Source organism: Talpa occidentalis, unplaced genomic scaffold, assembly GCF_014898055.3.
Source record: "Talpa occidentalis isolate TD23 unplaced genomic scaffold, MPIMG_talOcc4v2.1 talOcc4.10, whole genome shotgun sequence".
Taxonomy (NCBI): domain Eukaryota; kingdom Metazoa; phylum Chordata; class Mammalia; order Eulipotyphla; family Talpidae; genus Talpa; species Talpa occidentalis.
In genome coordinates, this window is record NW_023600993.1 from 19,264,521 (window position 1) to 19,283,478 (window position 18,958).

The following is an 18,958-nucleotide window of genomic DNA, read 5'->3' on the forward strand; positions in this document are numbered from 1 at the left end:
AATACACTGCTGAAGGGAGCAGTGGATGAAAGAGGAAAGGTCTACTGCGTCATGTGGGTCAGCTCCCTGGCCGGGGATCTAGCTATAGTGGCTGCAAGAAGCTTGATAGCACTGAGACTAACCCCTGCACCACCAAGGAGGCCCACAGTGAGCTCCTTGACATTGGTCTTGCCGATTTTTCAGATTTGATACCAAAGGCAAGACCAGCAAAAGTAAACAAGTGGAACTGCCTTAAACCAAAATGCTTCTGCACATCAAAGGTAAGCAGCAACAAATGAAAATCCGAGGCACTAAACAGGAAAAAATATTTGCAAGTTATATATCTGATACTTGGCTAATACACAAAATATATCAAGAACTTACACAACTCAATACCAAAAAAAAAAAAAATCAATCCAATTAAAGAATGGGCAGATGCTCTGAATAGACATTTTCTTCACAGAAGAAACACAGATGGCCAATAGGTACATGAAAGGATGCCCAAGATCACTAACCAAGGAAATGCAAATCAAAACCACAATGTGCTATCACCTCATACCTGTTAGAATGGCTAATACAAAAAAGATAAGAAAATCACAAATGTTTGGGAGGAAGCTAAGAGAACCCAGGTGCACTTTTAGTAGGAATGTTAATTGGTACAACCACTATGGAAAACTGCATGGAGGCTTTTCAAACTACTAAAAACAGAACTACTATATGACATAGCAATTCCACTTCTGTGTACCTAACTGGAGAAAATGAAGATGCTAACTGGAAAAGATAGATGCACCCCAGTGTTTACGGCAGCATTATTTACTACAGCCAACACACAGAAACAACCATAAATACATGAATGGTTAAAGAAAACGTGGCAGGCATACACACACATACACACACACAAATATTATTCGCTATAAAACAAGGAAATCTTCATATTTGTAATAACATGCAAGGACCGTGAAGACAATATGCTAAATGAAGTAACTCAGACATAGAAAGACAAATACAGCATGATCTCCCTCAAGTAAAATGAAAAAAAAAAAAAAAACAAAATTAACTGACAGATACAGAGAACAGAGAGGCATTTGGATACCAGAGGTGAAGTGGACAAATGAGGGAAGGTGGTCAAAAGGTACAAACTCTTAATTATAAAAAAAAGAAAGAAATTCCATGGATGTAATAATGTATACCACAGTGACTACAGTTATAATACTGTATTGTATATTAGCAAATTGCTGAGTATTGAAAGTGTAACTGTGTGATGTTATCTAGACTTACTGTGATCAGTTCACCAATATAAAAAAAAATACATTTTCCTTCAAACAAAAGTAACAAAAATACCTATCACTGGACTAAAAATAAAAGAAAGACTGAGGCAGGGGGCATGGCAGTGCGGATATGTACCCATGAATTTATTATGTATCAGGCTTTATAAGAATCGTGGATAATCTCAATCCTCATAATGGCTCCATGCTATAGATGCTATATTATAATTCCCTTTCTACAGACAAGGAAATTGAGGTCTGGAGAAGTTAAATACTTTCCCAAAGCTCGTACTCGAAGAAGCTGAAATATGAAATCAGGTGACGTGATTTCATAGCCCAACACTTAAAGAAAACATGCTGTACAAATTACACATAATTTCTGGCAAGGAAATGCACTTCCTAGCTTTTTAACAAAAGTAAAAGAGTTTAAAAGAAAGATATATAAAGAGGTATATCCCAGAAGATTTTTTTAATCCCATTACATCAGGATATAAGAGACAAGTTGGCTCTTACTGCTTTTAAAGTGGGGGCAGTATAAATGACAGTTAAGAATATAAACCTGGTTTAAATCCCAACTTTGCCTTAGTCATGTGCTTAATAATTTGTTACCTAATCTCTAAACTCTTCTCTGCCAATGGGAATAATTATATAGATCTCACCTTTTCTTTAAAATGAGATCCTATTTTGAATTAATATTTTTAAACATAAAAGCTTATTTTTTTAATCCTACTTAGTAAAATGCAACTGTTGCCACAACCTAAGCATTTAACAGATCTGAAACTACATGAGGACATATTTACTTCTCTTCACAAAAACTTGCCAAAATGTTTCTAAATATTGCTATTATGTTATTTTAAGAATGTGTCTAAGGAACATTGCTATCTAACAGCTTTTCCTATTAATGACTTTTCAGAAAGTTACTATGTCAATTTCCCAAACTGTTAACAACTGAGAATGGCTAAGGTATCCTAAACACTATGAAGGTTACAAACAATTTTATACTACTGACTTCAGGAGTCTATAGCTAATTTGTTAACAAAATTATCATGCATGAAAATGACATTTACAAAAGACTTAATAATAAAAGACTTTAATTTTATAATTTCTAAAACCAACAGAAAAAGAGGAATATAAACTGGGAATGAAAGTTTGGTGAGACTCAGCTACTTTAAGAGTAATTAAGATTTAGGGGCCTCCCTGGTGGCACAGGGTTTAAGTGTCAGCACTATGAAGCTATCAGCAGCCACTGCAGCACAAGTTTGAGTCCCTGCCAGGGAGCTGACCCACATGGCACAGCAGACCTCTCCTGTCTCACCTGCTGCTCCCAACTCAACAGTGAATTTCAGTAGATCTGTCTGTTCTGCTCCCACTCTGTCTCTGGTGAATCCTCTCACCCTCCTACAGCTCTGGCCTACACCCCAGTTCTTTTATGCATAAATAAATGAATCTTTTTTTAAAAAAGTAAATAAGATTTATAGTGATAAAAAGGGTTCCTGGTGGAAAGCAGGCAAACTGACAAAAGCAAACATCACAAACAGAAGACAGTGAAGAGATAAAACCAAACTATACCTAAACTATGAGAACTATAGGAAATAAATTTCAATCAGAAGGGAACAAATTTTATGAAAAAAGTGGCTTGAAAATCTAGCTCAGGGGTTTAGACCAGCAATATAATAAGCCACTAAAGCAAACAGGAATCTTTAAACAATATTCAGTCATGCTTCCTGAACTATAAGTAGTCACAGTTGAAAACAATGTTTTTTATTTCAATGAATTTTAAGTTTAAAAACTGTCAGTTGTGGTTTATATTTTTAAAGAAATTTGCATTTTAGAGATAAAAGCTGAAATATGTACAAAGTGATATAATTCTAAGATTTACTTTGTGTGAAAATAATGAGAAAGGAATAAGCGGGTGACCCTGAGTTGATCATTGATGTATACTATTCTGATGACTTTTTGCCTTTTTTAATCTACCAAAATAGAATATTAACTGAAAAGAAAAGATCACCATTAACATAGCAATTACCTGTAATCTAGTATTTCCACAAGTTTATTTTTATAAACACTTAAACATGACAAGTGATTGAATGAAATTAAAGCTTTACAAATTAAAAATTCAAGAAACTGCTTCCTTCAGAGAAGCCTTTAGTCATTGTCAATTTTAACTCAAAATAGTTTTATTATATTTATATTTTTCTTTTTTAATTTTAAAAATATCCTGTAAGTATACTGCAAATCAAACACAATACTCTATTAAAAGGAGAAGTCAATGTCAATCTTAACCATTTTGCTTTGTGGCTTCAGACATGGAAATGTAAAATTTCATTCAGTGACAATGTTACCACCACACACCGACCTGCATCCTCACAGAAGTCAGCACTAGTAATATACACATGACCCTGTCCACCCGGAAAACACTATCGGGGACTAATTCCATTTTTATATCTTCCTGTTACCCACAAGCAGGTGGCAACCTAACACCAGTTTCAATACAGCAGGCAAAGTTACTCCTCAGAAACAGACAACCACTGCAACAACCCCGAACTAGTGCAAAGGAGTAATTTTTCACCCTTTTAAAGACATTTGATGTAAAAGCAACTTAATCTAGTCTGACTGTGCATTTCTTGAACTTTGCCAATAACAAACACTTATGAAACCAAGTACTGTGCTACAGGTTATTTAATTTTCAATGTGACCTTATTTTATAGACAAGAAAACAGATTTAGAAAAGTCAGCTAGCTTCCCTGTACAAAGTTTCACTGATTACATGTTAGAAACAGGATCTGAACCTAAATCAATCTGACATCTAAGTCCATATTCGAAACCATCTCACTATATTTCTTCCTATAAAAATCAAACTAGCCTGATCAATGATATATATTGTGGACATAAAGATGCTCATATAACCTGACTTAAATTTAGAGCAAGCATCCAATCTTGAAGTGTACTTATGGGATGATCATTTTTAATAAACTTCTAATTCAACAGGAGGATATTATCTATATATAAAAAATTACATGATTTTTACTTCACTTCATTTTACTTCTTATATTCATTTCACAGCAAAAAAATCTTTAATTAGTGGCCTTCCCCGGTGGCACAACGGGTTGAGCTTGAGCGCAGCACGCACAGTGAAGCTGTCTGCAGCCTCCACAATGCGGGTTCGATTCCAGGCTGGCCAGGGAGATTCCCACATGGCCCAGCAGAACTCTCCTGTCCAGCCTGATGCTCCCCTCAGCAGTGTACTTCAGTCAGTCTGCCTGTTCTCTTCCCTGCTCTGTCTCTGGTGAATCCTCTCACCCTCCTGCGTCTCTGGCCTGTACCCCAGCTCTTGTATAAAAATAAATAAAATCTTTAAAAAAAAATCTTTAATTAGTAAGTCAACTTTAATTTCCATGGAATCTTTCTAATATTATGAGACGCTAAAAGTTACACAAAACTTCTTATGTAAATGACAGGAACGTTTCCTGCTAAGCTTGAAAGAAAGTGGTCGTTTAATTACTTACAGAGTAACATTAAAATACTGCTATAAAATGTTAAAGCCAATTAATTCAATCTTAGTGCGAAATATTTACCACTACAGAATCAGATCCTCAGAGGAAACACTGATCAGGCCTCAACATTTCTAAATAGTGAATGAGTACCATCTGGCTATCTCACTTCATCTCAGAAGTTGTTTGATTTTAGTAACAAGGGTAAGGCTCGTCAATTTCAAAAAAAAAAAAAAACCTTCATTTTACATTCATTCATTCTCCGCCTTGTCCACCCAGATAGTACCTTTATCTCTCCAAATTCTAGTCTGTTCATACTATGTTATTCGACAAAAATAGGAAAGATTCAACAGGAGCCCTGCAAGTTTGCAAAGCACCTTGACATGCAAACAAATGGTTAAAATGTTTTCCTGCAATCAGTAACACACTTTTCCCCAAGAAATTTCAGTAATACAGCACACCTGCTACTCCATGCACCTTAACCTCACCCAAAGAAAGGATAAAGAAAAATTAAGCAATAGAAATGTCTATCAATGTTTTCTTGGGTATTTTGACAAAAAGAGGGTCCCTCAAAAGCCCCTGAAAAATGGAAGGTTTTTTTCTTTTTTCTCCTGGGTACCTAGTCAGTTGACTGAACTGGGCTTTTTTGTGTAGGAAATGACCCTGATCTGAACTCTCTGCTGAGCAAGTAAAATGCCAGTGAATTATCGATCTGCCGTGGGAATCAGCTCTCGCTGGGTCTTCCCCCTCTACTTCTACTTCCCAGCAGGAACTGAGCGCCGAAATCCTTTAACTCCAGGACTAAACACTTCAGTCACCTCCCGGGCGCACTCCATCCAGCCCTAACTAACCCCCTTCACCTGCGATGCTGACGCAGTTAAACACTTCTTTTAATCATCCCAACCTGACAGATGAACCGTGCACGGCGTAACTGCGGTGAAACAGCCTGCAGGAATACGCCTGCAGCTGAGCTGAGACACCCAATTCAAGTGCAAATTGTTGTGCAGGTATCTCCCCCGAATCCATTCTTCCAGGGATTACAGCAGCAGAGATGGTTGCATTTACAACAACACACACACACACACCTTTCTCCGAGATTTTCTCAAGCCACATTAGGAAAAAGTGCTGGCCTCCACAGACACACACGCCTTATTGTCATACCCATCCTCTCCTGCCTGACTGCCCGGGGGAGAGTCGGGACAAGAGGGGGGAAAAAGAGCCAGCGGGGCTGGGGGTGCGGGGTCTCCGTGTCACGTTCACGGCTTGTCCACCAAAGTTTCAAGTGCACATTATGCTCCTGCAGCGGGAGCCTCGACAGAGGTAGAGAGAAGAAAGAAAAGGGGCGGGGAACGGGGGGGTGTTCTACGGGTAGAAGCCCCTGCGGGGCGCGCGTTCTGGGGACCGGATTTCCCTCTCCCCGCCCCCCCACCCCGCACCCCCACCCGCCGGCCCGGCGGAATTCCTCCCGGGCGCGAGCCGGGAACAATGCCGCCGCCCGGACCCCCGCCCCGGCGCCCGCCACTCACCACCCAGGTCAGTGCCCCGTTGCCGGCGCCGCCCGCACCGGCTCCCGCGCCGCCGCCGCCCGCCTTGGCCATGGCGGGCGCCTCAGCTCCCAGGCCCCGAGGCCGCCGCTCCCGCCGCCCGCGGGCCGTGGGGTCCCGCCGCTCCGCGCCGACCGCTCCGCTCTCCGAGCTCCTAGCGGCGCCGTCCCCCGCGCCCCATCGCCGAGACCCGGGGCGGACGCCCGGCCGAGCCCGCCGAGGAGGCCGCGCCGCCCGGCGCCCTCAAACTCGAGGCGCGGCGGCCGCGTCGCCCGGGCCTAGCGCGGCCGCTGAGGAAGAAGCGGCGGAGGAGGAAGCGCGAGGCGGCGCGAGCGCGCAGCGGGCGGCGGCGGGGCGCGGCGGGGCTTCCTCTCGCCCGCGGGCGCCGCAGGCTGAGGGGCCGAGGCCCGGGGGCGCGGGCGGGGAGCGCGGCCGGGGAGCCCCGGGCGGCCGGGGGCGGCCGGGACGCGGAGGCGCCTTGTCCTTCCTCACGCTCGGCGGAGGCCGGCCCCGCGGGGAGCCCAAGTCGCCGTCGTAGCTGCCGCTGCCGCTGCCTCACAGGCCGCTTCGTCGGCCGCGCCGCAGCCCCGACGCGCTCACATCCGCGCGCCGAGAGGGACAATAAACAGAGGGGCCGTCGCGGTCGCCTCCCTCGCGTCCGGCATAACACCGCACACACACGTTCGCGCACCGCGGGAGGGCGGGCGGGAGGGCGCGGCGGCCGTCCCTGCTGTCCGTCAACGCCTCGTCGTCCCGCCGCCCAATCAGAGGCTTGTCGCCACAAGCTCTGCACCAATCCTAAAATTCCAAGCCCCCCGAGGGGCGGGACCCGAGGGGGAAACGTCATTGCGGGTAGCAACCGAAGGGAAGACTTGAGGTTTTTTGTTTGTGTGTGTGTCTGTGGGTTTTCCATCCGCAGGGAGAACCGGGGCCGCTGTCAGGGTCATCTGGCCGTGGCAAAGGGAGAGGGTCGTTTTGGCCTCGGAGGGGTTTTAATCCTCCCGGCGTGCTAATTGCTCTAAAACCAGTCCGTGGAGCCCTGGCATTTCTCTGCTTGGGCCGCTGGGGGTGGAGGAAGGCGGGGGGAGGGAGCAGGAAGAAGCGGGGGGCCGTCCCAAAGGAAAGTATTTTAAAAGAGCAGTTGTAAACCGCAGGCAAGACGTTAAAGATCACTGGTGCAAAAAAGGCCCCGTGACCCTGGCCTCCTCAAGGCCCCCAGTGGACGCTGCTGTCAAAAGAATCCTCTGCTCAGATCTCCCCTCTCCTTGTACTCCCCTCGCCCCCCGCCCCCCAAAACGGATAGGGCCAGTTTCCAGACAACTGCTTGCAGAGAACTTGCATGATCAGGAATGCGCAGAGAACGTTCCTAGGAAAGAACACAGGGTGGGTTAAGGGTTCCGTTTCTGCTCTTTGACCTTTTACTCCACTCTGAACAATGCGGATATGTCATTGTCACTTTCTCATCTCTGCAGAACTGTGCCTGCAACCTCGAAGAGAGCATGTTTAATTTTTGCAAAGTGCTTCAGGAGAATTTTCAAGTGCACACCAAGGAATCATTTCATTCACACCGAAGCTTTCTAAGAATGAAAATTACCCATGCAGCCGCACCAAAGTCTTTGGCATATAGGAGATGGCTTTACTTCATCCTGCTTTTCAGTGTAATTCCATTCCACAAGTATTTATTGGACGCACACTCTGCCACTCAGTGCCAGGCTCTGTGATGGATTCAAAATCAAAAGCAGGGCTTCTGATTAAGTCATTTATAAATTGGCAGGTGAGACACATTAAAAAGAAATTAGCTATCACCAAAACAAGCATTTGAAGGCACAAAGTACCCTCCCCCCAATAGTTTGGACATGAGTGCTTTTTAAAAAGATAAAAACATTGCTGTTTTGTGAAAAGGTGTTTTTGTGAACTTCTCTTCCAACTGCATTTCCCCTCCAGGGAAAACAAACATCTAGGGTCACATCTTTCAACTGCCTCCTGAGTCAGAGAAGAGGGGGGACTTTAAAACATGGAAATAATTTAAACATGGTTTTTCTTAATTAGCTCTCTAGTGGCCATATAATTTTGGCATATTTGGGATTTGTGGTTCAGAACACTGAAGCCTTTCTTTACCTTGAACTGGAGGTGCAAGCTTGTAAATCAGTAGACCAGGGTCTAATTTGGACCCTGAACTTGACTAACTTAAGTATCCACAGCCTCCATTTGTGTTGTATTAAAAGGATTTTTACTTATACCTACTGTGAATTTACATTTTCAAATTGCACATATTTTATAAATTTTAAAAGGAATAAAATTTTAAAGACTGAGTCTTTATATAAGATATATATGTATATTAATAGAAGTCAAGCTATAAAATATATAGCTGTCTCCTTTTTTAAACTGCAGTTTTCAGAGCTCTTCAGATTCATATTTTTTAAATGAATAAAATATACCCACAATCCAAATAGGTTAATTAGGGAAAATCATGTTCCTTTTTTTCACTTGCCTCATACGTGATGTCTCATCCTTTAGCCTTCTAAGTATGAAGAGCCTTTAGTAAATTAACTCATTTTCTTCTTATGAAAATACTGACTTACCTAAAAGAATCACAATTGAACAAGATGCTGGATATACATGCAAATCAGCTTTTTAAAACAGATGCATGATGAATGGGAGAAGATAATGCCATCAAAAGTATCTAAACCCCTAAAGACCTCTTCGTCTTTTTAAACAGTACTACAGACTTAACATATCTTTATGATAAAACTGATTTACTCACCGTGAACAGTTTTCCCTTCTGGGGTTTTGTCAAATAAATTTCATTTACAGAGTAATTATAGCAATAATTGCCACATTGGAGAGCTTCTCTATCGGGTTTGTCTTATATGGAATACTAGTTTATTCATATGTGTATATTATACACTTAAAACTTTGTGTATTGCAAGCATAGCAGGCACCCGTCAAAATGAAAAGCTATAGAAATCAGTTCCATAGACTATAAAAAAATAAAGGCCTTTATTTAATCAAGCTGTCTGAATAGTTTCTATTGGAGCTCATCCTAACTACTTTGGAATTTTTGTTTTTTGATTATGTTTCCTTCTTGTAACAATCAAAAAATGAGTTAACACCTATCTTTGTACTCTATACAAGTGATGTAATCAATAGATAAATTAACTCAAAAATATACTTCTAGGTACTTGGCAATGTTTCATTGGTCCAGTATTGAGATTCAGTTTGGAGCCTGAGGGACTAACCTTTAATCCAGCCAGCTTTTTTTACAGTTAATATTTAAATTCAAAATTTATTATCTACTATTTTACCTCTTCCTCTTATTGTGCTAGTTTTTAATGGGTCCTTAATTTATACAAAGTTGCTTGGCCAAAAACAAAAGGAAAAATCCATGTCAAGTGGTTGTCCAGGTAATAACAGTGTTTTTAATGTAATTTAGTTTGTTACATTCTTTAGAAGTGAGCTCAAGTTGGGAAATACTCTCAATGTAGTATTTTGGTTCTCAGCATGTCTATAGTAAATATTATTGATTTACTATAGTCAGGTTAGATGATTAGTAACTGATTTGAGACTATTTAATTGTCCAAATACTTTGTAAACATAGTTTCACTTTTTAAAAAGATACTTAAGCACACAAAGTTAAGTGTTCACGGGATGTCTGTAGACATCAGTGACAGCCACATCCCTAAATATTATCACCACTAGAAAGACAGATAAAGGCTTAAGGTCTTGAATTTCTACCTATACTAGGTTTAAAATGTTTCTTTTTTTTTTTTTTTTTTTTTGGTTTGGAGGAATTTGTTTGATAGGTTTTGGTCAAATAAACTATACAGATCCTCTGGCAATATCTCTTTATTTGTACTGATAGAAGGGACATTTTTACTTTATGTGATATAGATCAATATTCAGGGCTTTCAGCTGTTCTATGGAATTATAGACTATGAAAACTATAATTAGCATACACGTTAGTTAAGAAAGCTGCTCTGCCCTTTGAAAGGGTTTAATATTAGGTTTGGACTTTGAAAAAAGCATTTTGTTCTAAGAAAACCCTGCTTTGAGAGACATGGGATTATATCATTCACCTAAGCTTCACCAACAGAAAATTATGCAATCCTAACATGTGTGTTACTACTCTGTTTGAAGTTTCTGGTTTCCCCAGAGTCATCTGATTCATTTACTCAGTAAGTTTATTAAGACCCAGACCTAAAGAAGTAAGAGAGCTATGGCTTTCCTAACTGAGCTTCAGAAGAAACAGAACTCTAATGCTAGAGTTGCTAAATTGTTTCCATTCTGTAGTATATTAAAATTTTTAAAAGGGGAAAAGAAAGGTCCAGGGAGTTTGAGAAATATCTACATCAGAATATTCTAAGATGTAAAATCCTCCAGTTAGAGGGCTTGAAAAGAAGAGGTGATTGTGAAGTCTACAGTGATAAAAATCAGCACTTTGGAAAGATACCATATTTTAATATGCCAATTAACAACAAAATGCAATTGTTTCCTATTTCCAAAACAGTTAAGCACAGATTAGCCCAGGTATTTTATATAATAGTACCTCAGATATTTTATATTCCTGATATTTTTGACTATCAGCATTCTTTTATTTTTAGAGTGCTATGTGTGGAAAGGTCCCGAAGAAGGACTGAGAATATCAACCTTTTAGGGAATTTATTTCTGCATTCAGTGTTGTGTGGGAAAAGTGAAAGACCAAGGCCAGCCTGTGGAGTAAACAGTGCACAACATGGTACTAGTCTGTCCTAGAGTAACTAGCACACAGTGCATGGTCAGTGTTCAATAAATAATTTTTTAAAGAATGAACAATCTTTAGGCATAACCAAAGGGTTATAGCAAGATGTGTCCCAAAACAAAACATTCACCACCCATCTGGTGCTAAAACTTGGCCAGAATCCTTAAGTATTTGTGTGTTATTTTGTTTTCAAGTATTCTTTGTTGTAAATTAAAGAGGGTAAACTCTATTATAAAATTATCAACATTTGCTTAAAGCACTGAATGAAAAGCAGGATGATGTGAGGAGGGAAAGAAGTTACGGTGCCAGGAGAAAGAATTGGGGGTGTGAGGAATGAGTCAGGAAGGTACCAAAGGTATTCAATTGTATGAAACTGAGTGGAAGCAATAAACACAGTCTGATTAAGGAAGAAGATCAGCTGAAACCTTGCCAAGACTTACCCTTCATTTCAAGAAGGAAACCCTCATTGACTTTGAACCCTGTTATCAGGTACAGTACTGGGCTGGCACTTTCACATATACTAGCTTAATTAATTTACAACAACCTGAAGTGAGAGATTCTTATTTCACAGTTAAGGAAATTAAAAGTCATAGAAAGTCACAGGTCTGAATAAGAGGTAGAACTGAAATTCAAACCCAAGTTTCTGTTACCCCAAACCACACCCTTTCATCACCCTACCAAGCTGGCTAACATACTTGGTCATACAGCAATTTTGGCACACATGTTAGGAACTTGATGATATCGGTGAGTAGTTCTGGTCTTTGGCCTGAGTAGAACCCTTTGGTTAATGTGTTTTATTGTTGAACTATGGTGATAAGTATCTATAATTTGTATAACTGACTAGATGTTCTCTTGGTGTAAAATAGATTGATTCTTTGGATTCCACAAAGCAAATAAAACCTGAGCCCCATAATCCTGTGGGTCCTGTGACATCTCTATATCTACATGATTTTAAACCTGTAATCTAGCTCCAGTGTTAAGACAATAGAAGACACTCAGATAGCAAACTTTCAAATATAGGAGGAAAAATAAAAAGTACCTTAAAAGTGGACTCTGGATTCACATTTTGAATAACTTTAGATTCACAGTAGAAGATATTTAAAGCAGCATAAAAGAAGTCTCAAAATGTTCAACCAGGGAAGGGAGATTTATTTGTGGACATTCCATCTATTATAAGAATCATTTGCCTTTTTTCAGTCTATTTTTATCTCTTACATATTGTCATCTCCCGTTCCAGCATTTTGCAAATCATATTTCTCAGCCCACTATTTCTATGAAGTATAAACAGGTATTTGGTAAACAAGTGCCAGAAGCATACCCTCTCTGTACAGCACCCATGCCTAAAGAAGTCATAAAACATTTTTAAATAGCTAAGCAATCTTGCAGTAAGCAAGTCAAACTTACTTAGCCTTAAAACTATTTTTAGAAATATCTATTAACATCCTTGGAATGTATTGCTGAAAAGATTGAGAAGTATTTGTCACTATTACATTATTTTTGTTATTAAAGCATGTTTATTTTGCAAGTTTTGAAGCACAGATAAATATAAAGGGAAACAAAATAACCCACAATTCCATCACTCAGATAGTTACTATTAACACTTTGGTGAATGCCTTCCAACTCCTTTTGTAAAAAGGGAACAAAAGACTTACAAAGTAATTTAAAATACCTAAGTGAGTTCATCCCACTAGAATGTCTAAAATTAAAATAATCAACTCTTGGTGAGGATGTGAAGCAACAAAAACTCTCCCACATGGTTGGTACAATACCACTTAGGACCACTTTAGAGAAATGTTTAATAGCATCTACTAAAGCTAGATATTCACACGTATTCTATGCACCAAAAAATTCCACTCCTTCATATATACAAATAGAAATCCATACTTATTTGTATCAAAATACACAAGATTATACATAGCAACACTATTTACAGTTGCTCCAAACTAGACAAAATCCAAATGTCTATCATGATAGAGTGGAAAAGTTATATATACATACAATGAAATATGTTCAGCAATAAAAGCTGGTGATTGTTACATCTAATGTACTAATTTCACAAATATGTTAAGCTAAAAAAGTGGAACAGAAAAGAATATGTATTATAGTATTCCCTTTATAGAAAATGTAGACACATACAAAACTAATCTGATTTTATAAGTCATGATAAGGTTACTTGTGGGAGAATTCCGAATGCTGATAATTTCTATTTTGGGGGGGCTAAGTGGTGAATACATGAATATGTTCATTTTGAAAATTCATCTAGCTGTACACTTGTGGGTTTTATATTTTTCTGTGTGAGTTATATTTTAATTTTAAATCTTCCTTGAAAAATGCTGTATCACCAACTCCTGACAGAAATGAGGGTATGGAAGGACAGGATCACCAATGTCTCCAATTTATTGAGTTGCCATTTTATTTCTTGTATGTTTACCTTTTTACGTGTGCACAAAATGAAATAAAATTGAAGAGTTCTTTCAGGAAGCACAGTATAACATTTGATTTTTAAAAAACTGAACTCTACCATATCTGCAGCTCAGCAAAATCATTGATGAAATCTTTATGTTACCATACGTATCCATACACCTTCACTTCCTAGACTAATTCTCTCTACTTATTTTCCTAGTGAACAATAATTATGCATTTTATTGGCACTATATTTTGGCACTGTGCTAATATTTTACTTGCATTATCTACTTTAATCTTTATAGGAACTGTAAGTATTAGGAATTTATTTTCAAAAGTTTTGAATATTATAAATGTAGTGCCTCTGGTTAGAAAAATAAAGAAGTATGTCCAGTAAGAAATAAAAATACCCCCTTACATGTCTTTTCCCATAGTGACACTGATGAACAAGTTGATATGTGTCCTCCCAGATCTCTTACACATGTGTATGTTTACACACATGGACACAAAGGAGATCAGTAATTAATGGATTATATATATATATGAATATTATATTCATATATAAATATGTTTGAGTTGTCTTCCTTATTTTAATTGCATCCCCTGGAAATGTTCCTGTGTTGGCCCATAGATCTAGCTCATTCTTTTAGTGACTGCAGTGATTATCTTACCTATTTCACTATTAATAGTATTTCTTAACCTTACAGGCACTCACCAGGAGCACCACTAAGTTTTTGGACTGGATGATTCTTTACAGATTGTCCTATGCATTGTGGGATATTAACCAGCATTTATGGCCCCTACCCACTTGTAGGGTAAGGTAAAATGTCAGGCTTTTCTGCCCTCCCGCCATCAGGATAGATGATGGATCCTGGAGGTCCCGAATGCATGCCTGATGGTGGGCACCTGGAGTAGGGTGTGGGCATAGGTAGATGGGATTCACCTGGGCTAAGACTGCTTATAAGGGCGGCATCACGGGGACGCCAGCAGAAGCCAAGAACGAGCAGAAGCCAAGAGAGAAGCAAGAGAAGCAGAAGCTGAGAGAAGGCCGGAGAACCCAGATAGAGAAGACTTGCTGGGGCCTGCTGGCCCCCCAGCACCCCTGCCTGCTGTGTACTGGGTAAATCCCAATAAAAAGACCTGCAAAAAGCCACTAAGCACTCTGACTCCTCCTTTATCCGGTCTGCTGGATCCTAGAAAACCTGCACCATGTCTGTTCCTGCCCTCTACACCACTAGAAGCCAGTGGTATACCATCTTTCCCCCAGCCAACCTCCTATTGTGAGAAACTAAAATATCTCTAGGCATTGTCTCCTGGGAGACAAAATCCTTCCCTCTCACCATCATCAAGAACCACCAGTAGAGGACCTCCCTGGTGGCACAGGCGGTTGAGCGTGCACTGTGAAGCTATCCGCAGCCTCTGCAGCGCGGGTTCGATCCTGACCAGCTGGCAAGGTCCCACATGGTGTGGCAGACCTCTCCTGTCGCGCTCGCTGCTCCCCTCAGCAGTGTATTTCGTCAATCTGCCTGTTTTGTTCCTCACTCTGTCTCTGTTGACTCCTCTCACCCTCCTGTGCATCTGGCCTATACCCTGGTTCTTGCATAAATAAATAAATCTTTAAAAAAAAAAAAACACCGGTATAGAAGATATTTGTTATTTTCAACAATGTAAATGGGATTCAACGAACAAACCAATTTTATAGATAAAAAAACGAAGTCTAGAAAGGTTAATTGGCCCAATGTCTCACAGCTGTAAGTAGTAAATACAGACTAATTCTATCTCCTCCAGTGTTTGTGACTTTACTCTCCAATTCTGTGATAATTTTATTAACTGGCAGATTGAGAGACCACACTAAAAGATAAACAACAGCTAACTATTGAGAGTACCATTACGTGTATCCTAGCTGACAAATAGCCTTTAGCTTTTTCTGACTGAACTAAGAGTTAAAACTTCAGCTTTCTAAAGGTGCCCATGGCATTACAAGTCATTTTTAATAAACATTTAAACTAAATGGAAAACTTACTTTATGAATTTTTGAAATGTACATTAACTGTTTTAACTAGGATGGTATGCACTGAAAGTTAACCTAGTTTACAGTGGCAATGAGGCCAAGTCAGAGTTCTAGATGTTAGCCACCAGGCAGCTCTGATATCATCATCATTAACAGGTACAGACATGCATCAAGCTCCTGTTGCTTACAGTAGCTCATCCCTCATACTCCAGATTTCATCCCCAATGCTGGGCAAATAGGTTACGACCTCAAACAGCTGAGATATGGGAAATCAAGCAACAGAAGAAAGGTGAAAGAAATTCAAAATTAATGTAGCCGTTAATGTTGAGTACTTACTATGTACCATATATTTTAAGTCAGCTTTAATCTAATTTGAGTCCACAGATTATTTCAGTCCCTGCTATGTTTCAAAGTGAGCAGCAGGTGATACAGATATATAAGCAAATTAAAGGCATGGAACACACCTCTTTAAAACAAGTAGAAGACATTACCTAGTTGCTCGAGTAAATAACTTACTAGTGGGGCAAAATGTAATGAGTCAGAGGGCTGGGGAGAAAGTATTTTTAATAAAGTCATGCTGAGCTCTGAGGATGGAATATGAATTTGCATTCAAGACCAGCAAAAGCATTGTCTCATAGTGGGGGACAATGACAGAATTGAGGAAGTGAGAGAATACAATTATGACCAGGGTCAGATCAAGCAGGGCACATTGAGTCTTGTTAGAAATTTTTATTTTGTGCCCTAAAATGTCAATGAAAAACCACTGAATACTTTAGTGCAGGATTGTGAACACATTTGGAGTTTCCTACTTTATTTGTTCTAATATTCTTATGACTATCTCATTATTACAGAAATGAAAATAAAAGACCAAGTCTTATAAACTAGCTTGCCTACTACAATGTTTTGTTGCTGTTGTTTTGCCTTGCTACAAGAAAAATAAGATAAAGTAGGTTGTGGTTATAATACGACTAAGAAATAATGGCTCTTTCACAGCTTTGGGCTTACAGTTTTCATCTAATAAAGGATAATGGGACCTCTGGTTAAACAATGAACCAAAACCATGAAAGTTTTACTAAGGATTTGTTATTGATTTTTGCTTCTGTTTTGTTCTTTATTTTCATTCCCGTAAAATGAGAAGATTCCTTTGGATAAATAATATGATGAATAATATGATGAGTAAAGAGTAAATCTACTAGAGTTCTGAGTATGAAAAATTCCCAGTGATTCTAATATTTTTTATAAAGAGTTATTTAGTTATGCATAAAAGAACTGGGGTACAGGTCAGAGGTGTGTGGGGGTGGGGAGAGGATTCACCAGAGACAGAGTGGGGAATAGAACAGGCGGATTGACCAAAATACACTGCTGAGGGGAGCAGCGGGTGAGTCAGAAGAGGTCTGCTTCACCATGTGGGTAGCTTCCTGGCCAGGGGATCAAACTCGTGCTGCAGTGACTGCGGATTGCTTCATAAGTTTGTGTCTTAACCCCTTGTGCCAATAGGGAGGCCCCAGTGATTCCAACATTAAGTCCAGGTAACCACCACTTATGGGCTGCCATTTTAAAATCTGTCTCCCTGAACACATCCGTAGGGTAAGGTAAAAAGTATCAGGCTTTTCTGCCATCCTGCCATTAGGATAGATGATAGAACCCTGCGGTCTGAATGCATGCCTGATGGCTGGCACGTGGAGTAGGGTGTGGGCATATGTAGATGGGATTCACCTGGGCTAAGACTGGGCTTTTTTTTTTTTTTTTTAATAGAGGCATGTTTTTATTTATTTATTTGTTTGTTTGTTTGTTTGCTTGCTTGTTTATACATGCACTGGGTACAGTCAGAAGCACGGGAGGGTGAGAGAATTCACCAGAGCCAGAGCAGGGAGCAGAACAGGCAGAAGGACCGAAGTACCCTGCTGAGGGGAGCAGCGAGCGGCAGGAGGGGTCTGCGCGCCATGTGGGACCCTCCTCCTGTGTCTGGGGAGCAGCCGGGGATCGAACCGGCGCAGCAGAGGCCGCGGGCAGCTCTGCAACCCAGCGCTCAACCGCTGTGCCACCGGGGAGGCCCAAGACTGGGCTTTTAAGGGCAACGTCACTGGGATGCCAGCAGAAGCAGAGAACAGAAGAAGAGAAGTAGAGAACGAATAGAAGAAGCAGAGAAGCAGAATGGAGCAGAACCATAAGAGAAGCAGAGGGCAGCACCAGAGAATGCCAGAGAGCCCAGATAGAGTGAAGTCTTGCTGGGGGCTGGGAGGCCTGCCAGCCTCCCTGGCCCCCAGTACCCCTGCCTGCCATATATCTGGTTAATCCCAATAAAAGCCTGCAAAAGCCACTGAGGACTCCAGGATTCTTCCTTTACCCGGTCTGCTGGATCAGAAAACCTGCTCTGGTCCAGGCCTGCCCTTACACACATCACCCACAAATTCACTGCTTATATCACTGGTGGGAAATGATCTCCATAATAGCTAAGCTGGCCCTTCCCAGAACTTCACTGCAACCATGTAATAATTTCTTCACCTGATACAGACAGCTGATAATACATAGTAGTAAAAACCTAAAGTGTTCTTGCATTACCTCGGTCGTGAATTTCTCTCAGGAATTTCAAACTGTACAATCCTTGCATTTTAAGTATGCTTTCCTCCACCTGCACCTTTTCACATTCTATTTCTTGTTCATTCACTTGTTTCCAAGAACCACAAATGATATTTTTCACAGATGTTTCTAATTTCCTGGTCTCAATTTTACATGTTTTATTTGTTAAATCATTCATTTCAAAGTATAATCTCTGGGTGCCCAGTTTCTTCATTTGTAAAATATAAAAATTTGGATTCAATACTCCCTTGTAGCTAAACATTTCTATGATTTCTTTTCCTCTTCCCAATATTCAAATGTAAAAGAGTAATTTGAGAAAAATGACCAATGAGTTGCATTTGCCCCTTCACAGCTTCAGAAATCGTTTTCTGTAACTTGAAATCAAACACTTCATATTTTGCCCACTCTGTTGGCTTTTGAAAGAATGAATACAGCCAGGCTTCTGTCAACAGCCCCAAATGAGAGCATCTATTGTTTACTAGCAGGGCTCAAAAATCAAATATTCTAGTTTAACAATTAGGAGAAACATGTGACTAGGTCCATTATGTGCTTGGTTTTAGTGACGTTGAAAATATCTTTTGCTGTTTAAAAAAGTTATTTTAGTATCTTGCCCTTTTATCAGAATGTTCTCTTCGAAGGTCATAAGGGTGGCATTTGGTGGGGGAGGTCATACTTTTTTGGACACTTTCTCCTCCTCTCAGTCATCCAACTTCTCTTTCCACTAGAAAGAGCTGAGCCTTCAGTCCCAATAACAACAAAAAATACCTTAGCATTAGGGCTATTCAGGCCCTGAATAAGCTGAGTATTCATTTCTCTTCCGAGAAAGAGACATCTCCATTTTTTCCCTCTCCCTCAAAGGCTTCCACATGGATGGGGTGAATTTTTATTAGATTGATTTGTTTTCATTTCTGAAGTTCCCTTGTTCTGTCCCTTCACTGGTTTTATGT

General features: G+C 40.2%; 1 protein-coding gene and 1 long non-coding RNA gene across 3 annotated transcripts in view; one reads left to right on the plus strand and one right to left on the minus strand.

Annotated features, from left to right (window-relative positions):
* The window catches only part of TOP2B (DNA topoisomerase II beta), a 55,968-nt gene extending 49,001 nt beyond the window's left edge, over positions 1 to 6,967 (minus strand). Inside the window, exon 1 of one of the 2 annotated variants that reach the window (XM_037525216.2) lies at positions 6,262 to 6,967. In XM_037525216.2, coding sequence (XP_037381113.1) covers positions 6,262 to 6,333 — 72 coding nt within the window. In that variant the 5' untranslated portion in view covers positions 6,334 to 6,967. The remainder of the gene's footprint in view (positions 1 to 6,261) is intronic. The other variant, XM_037525225.2, reaches the window with a different exon arrangement.
* Positions 6,968 to 7,400: 433 nt separating this feature from the next.
* On the plus strand, positions 7,401 to 14,633 carry LOC129145401 (uncharacterized). The gene is made up of 3 exons (XR_008550938.1): positions 7,401 to 7,662; positions 7,752 to 8,053; positions 14,128 to 14,633. It is a non-coding gene; the product is annotated as an uncharacterized LOC129145401 (long non-coding RNA).
* The last annotated feature ends 4,325 nt before the right edge of the window (positions 14,634 to 18,958 follow it).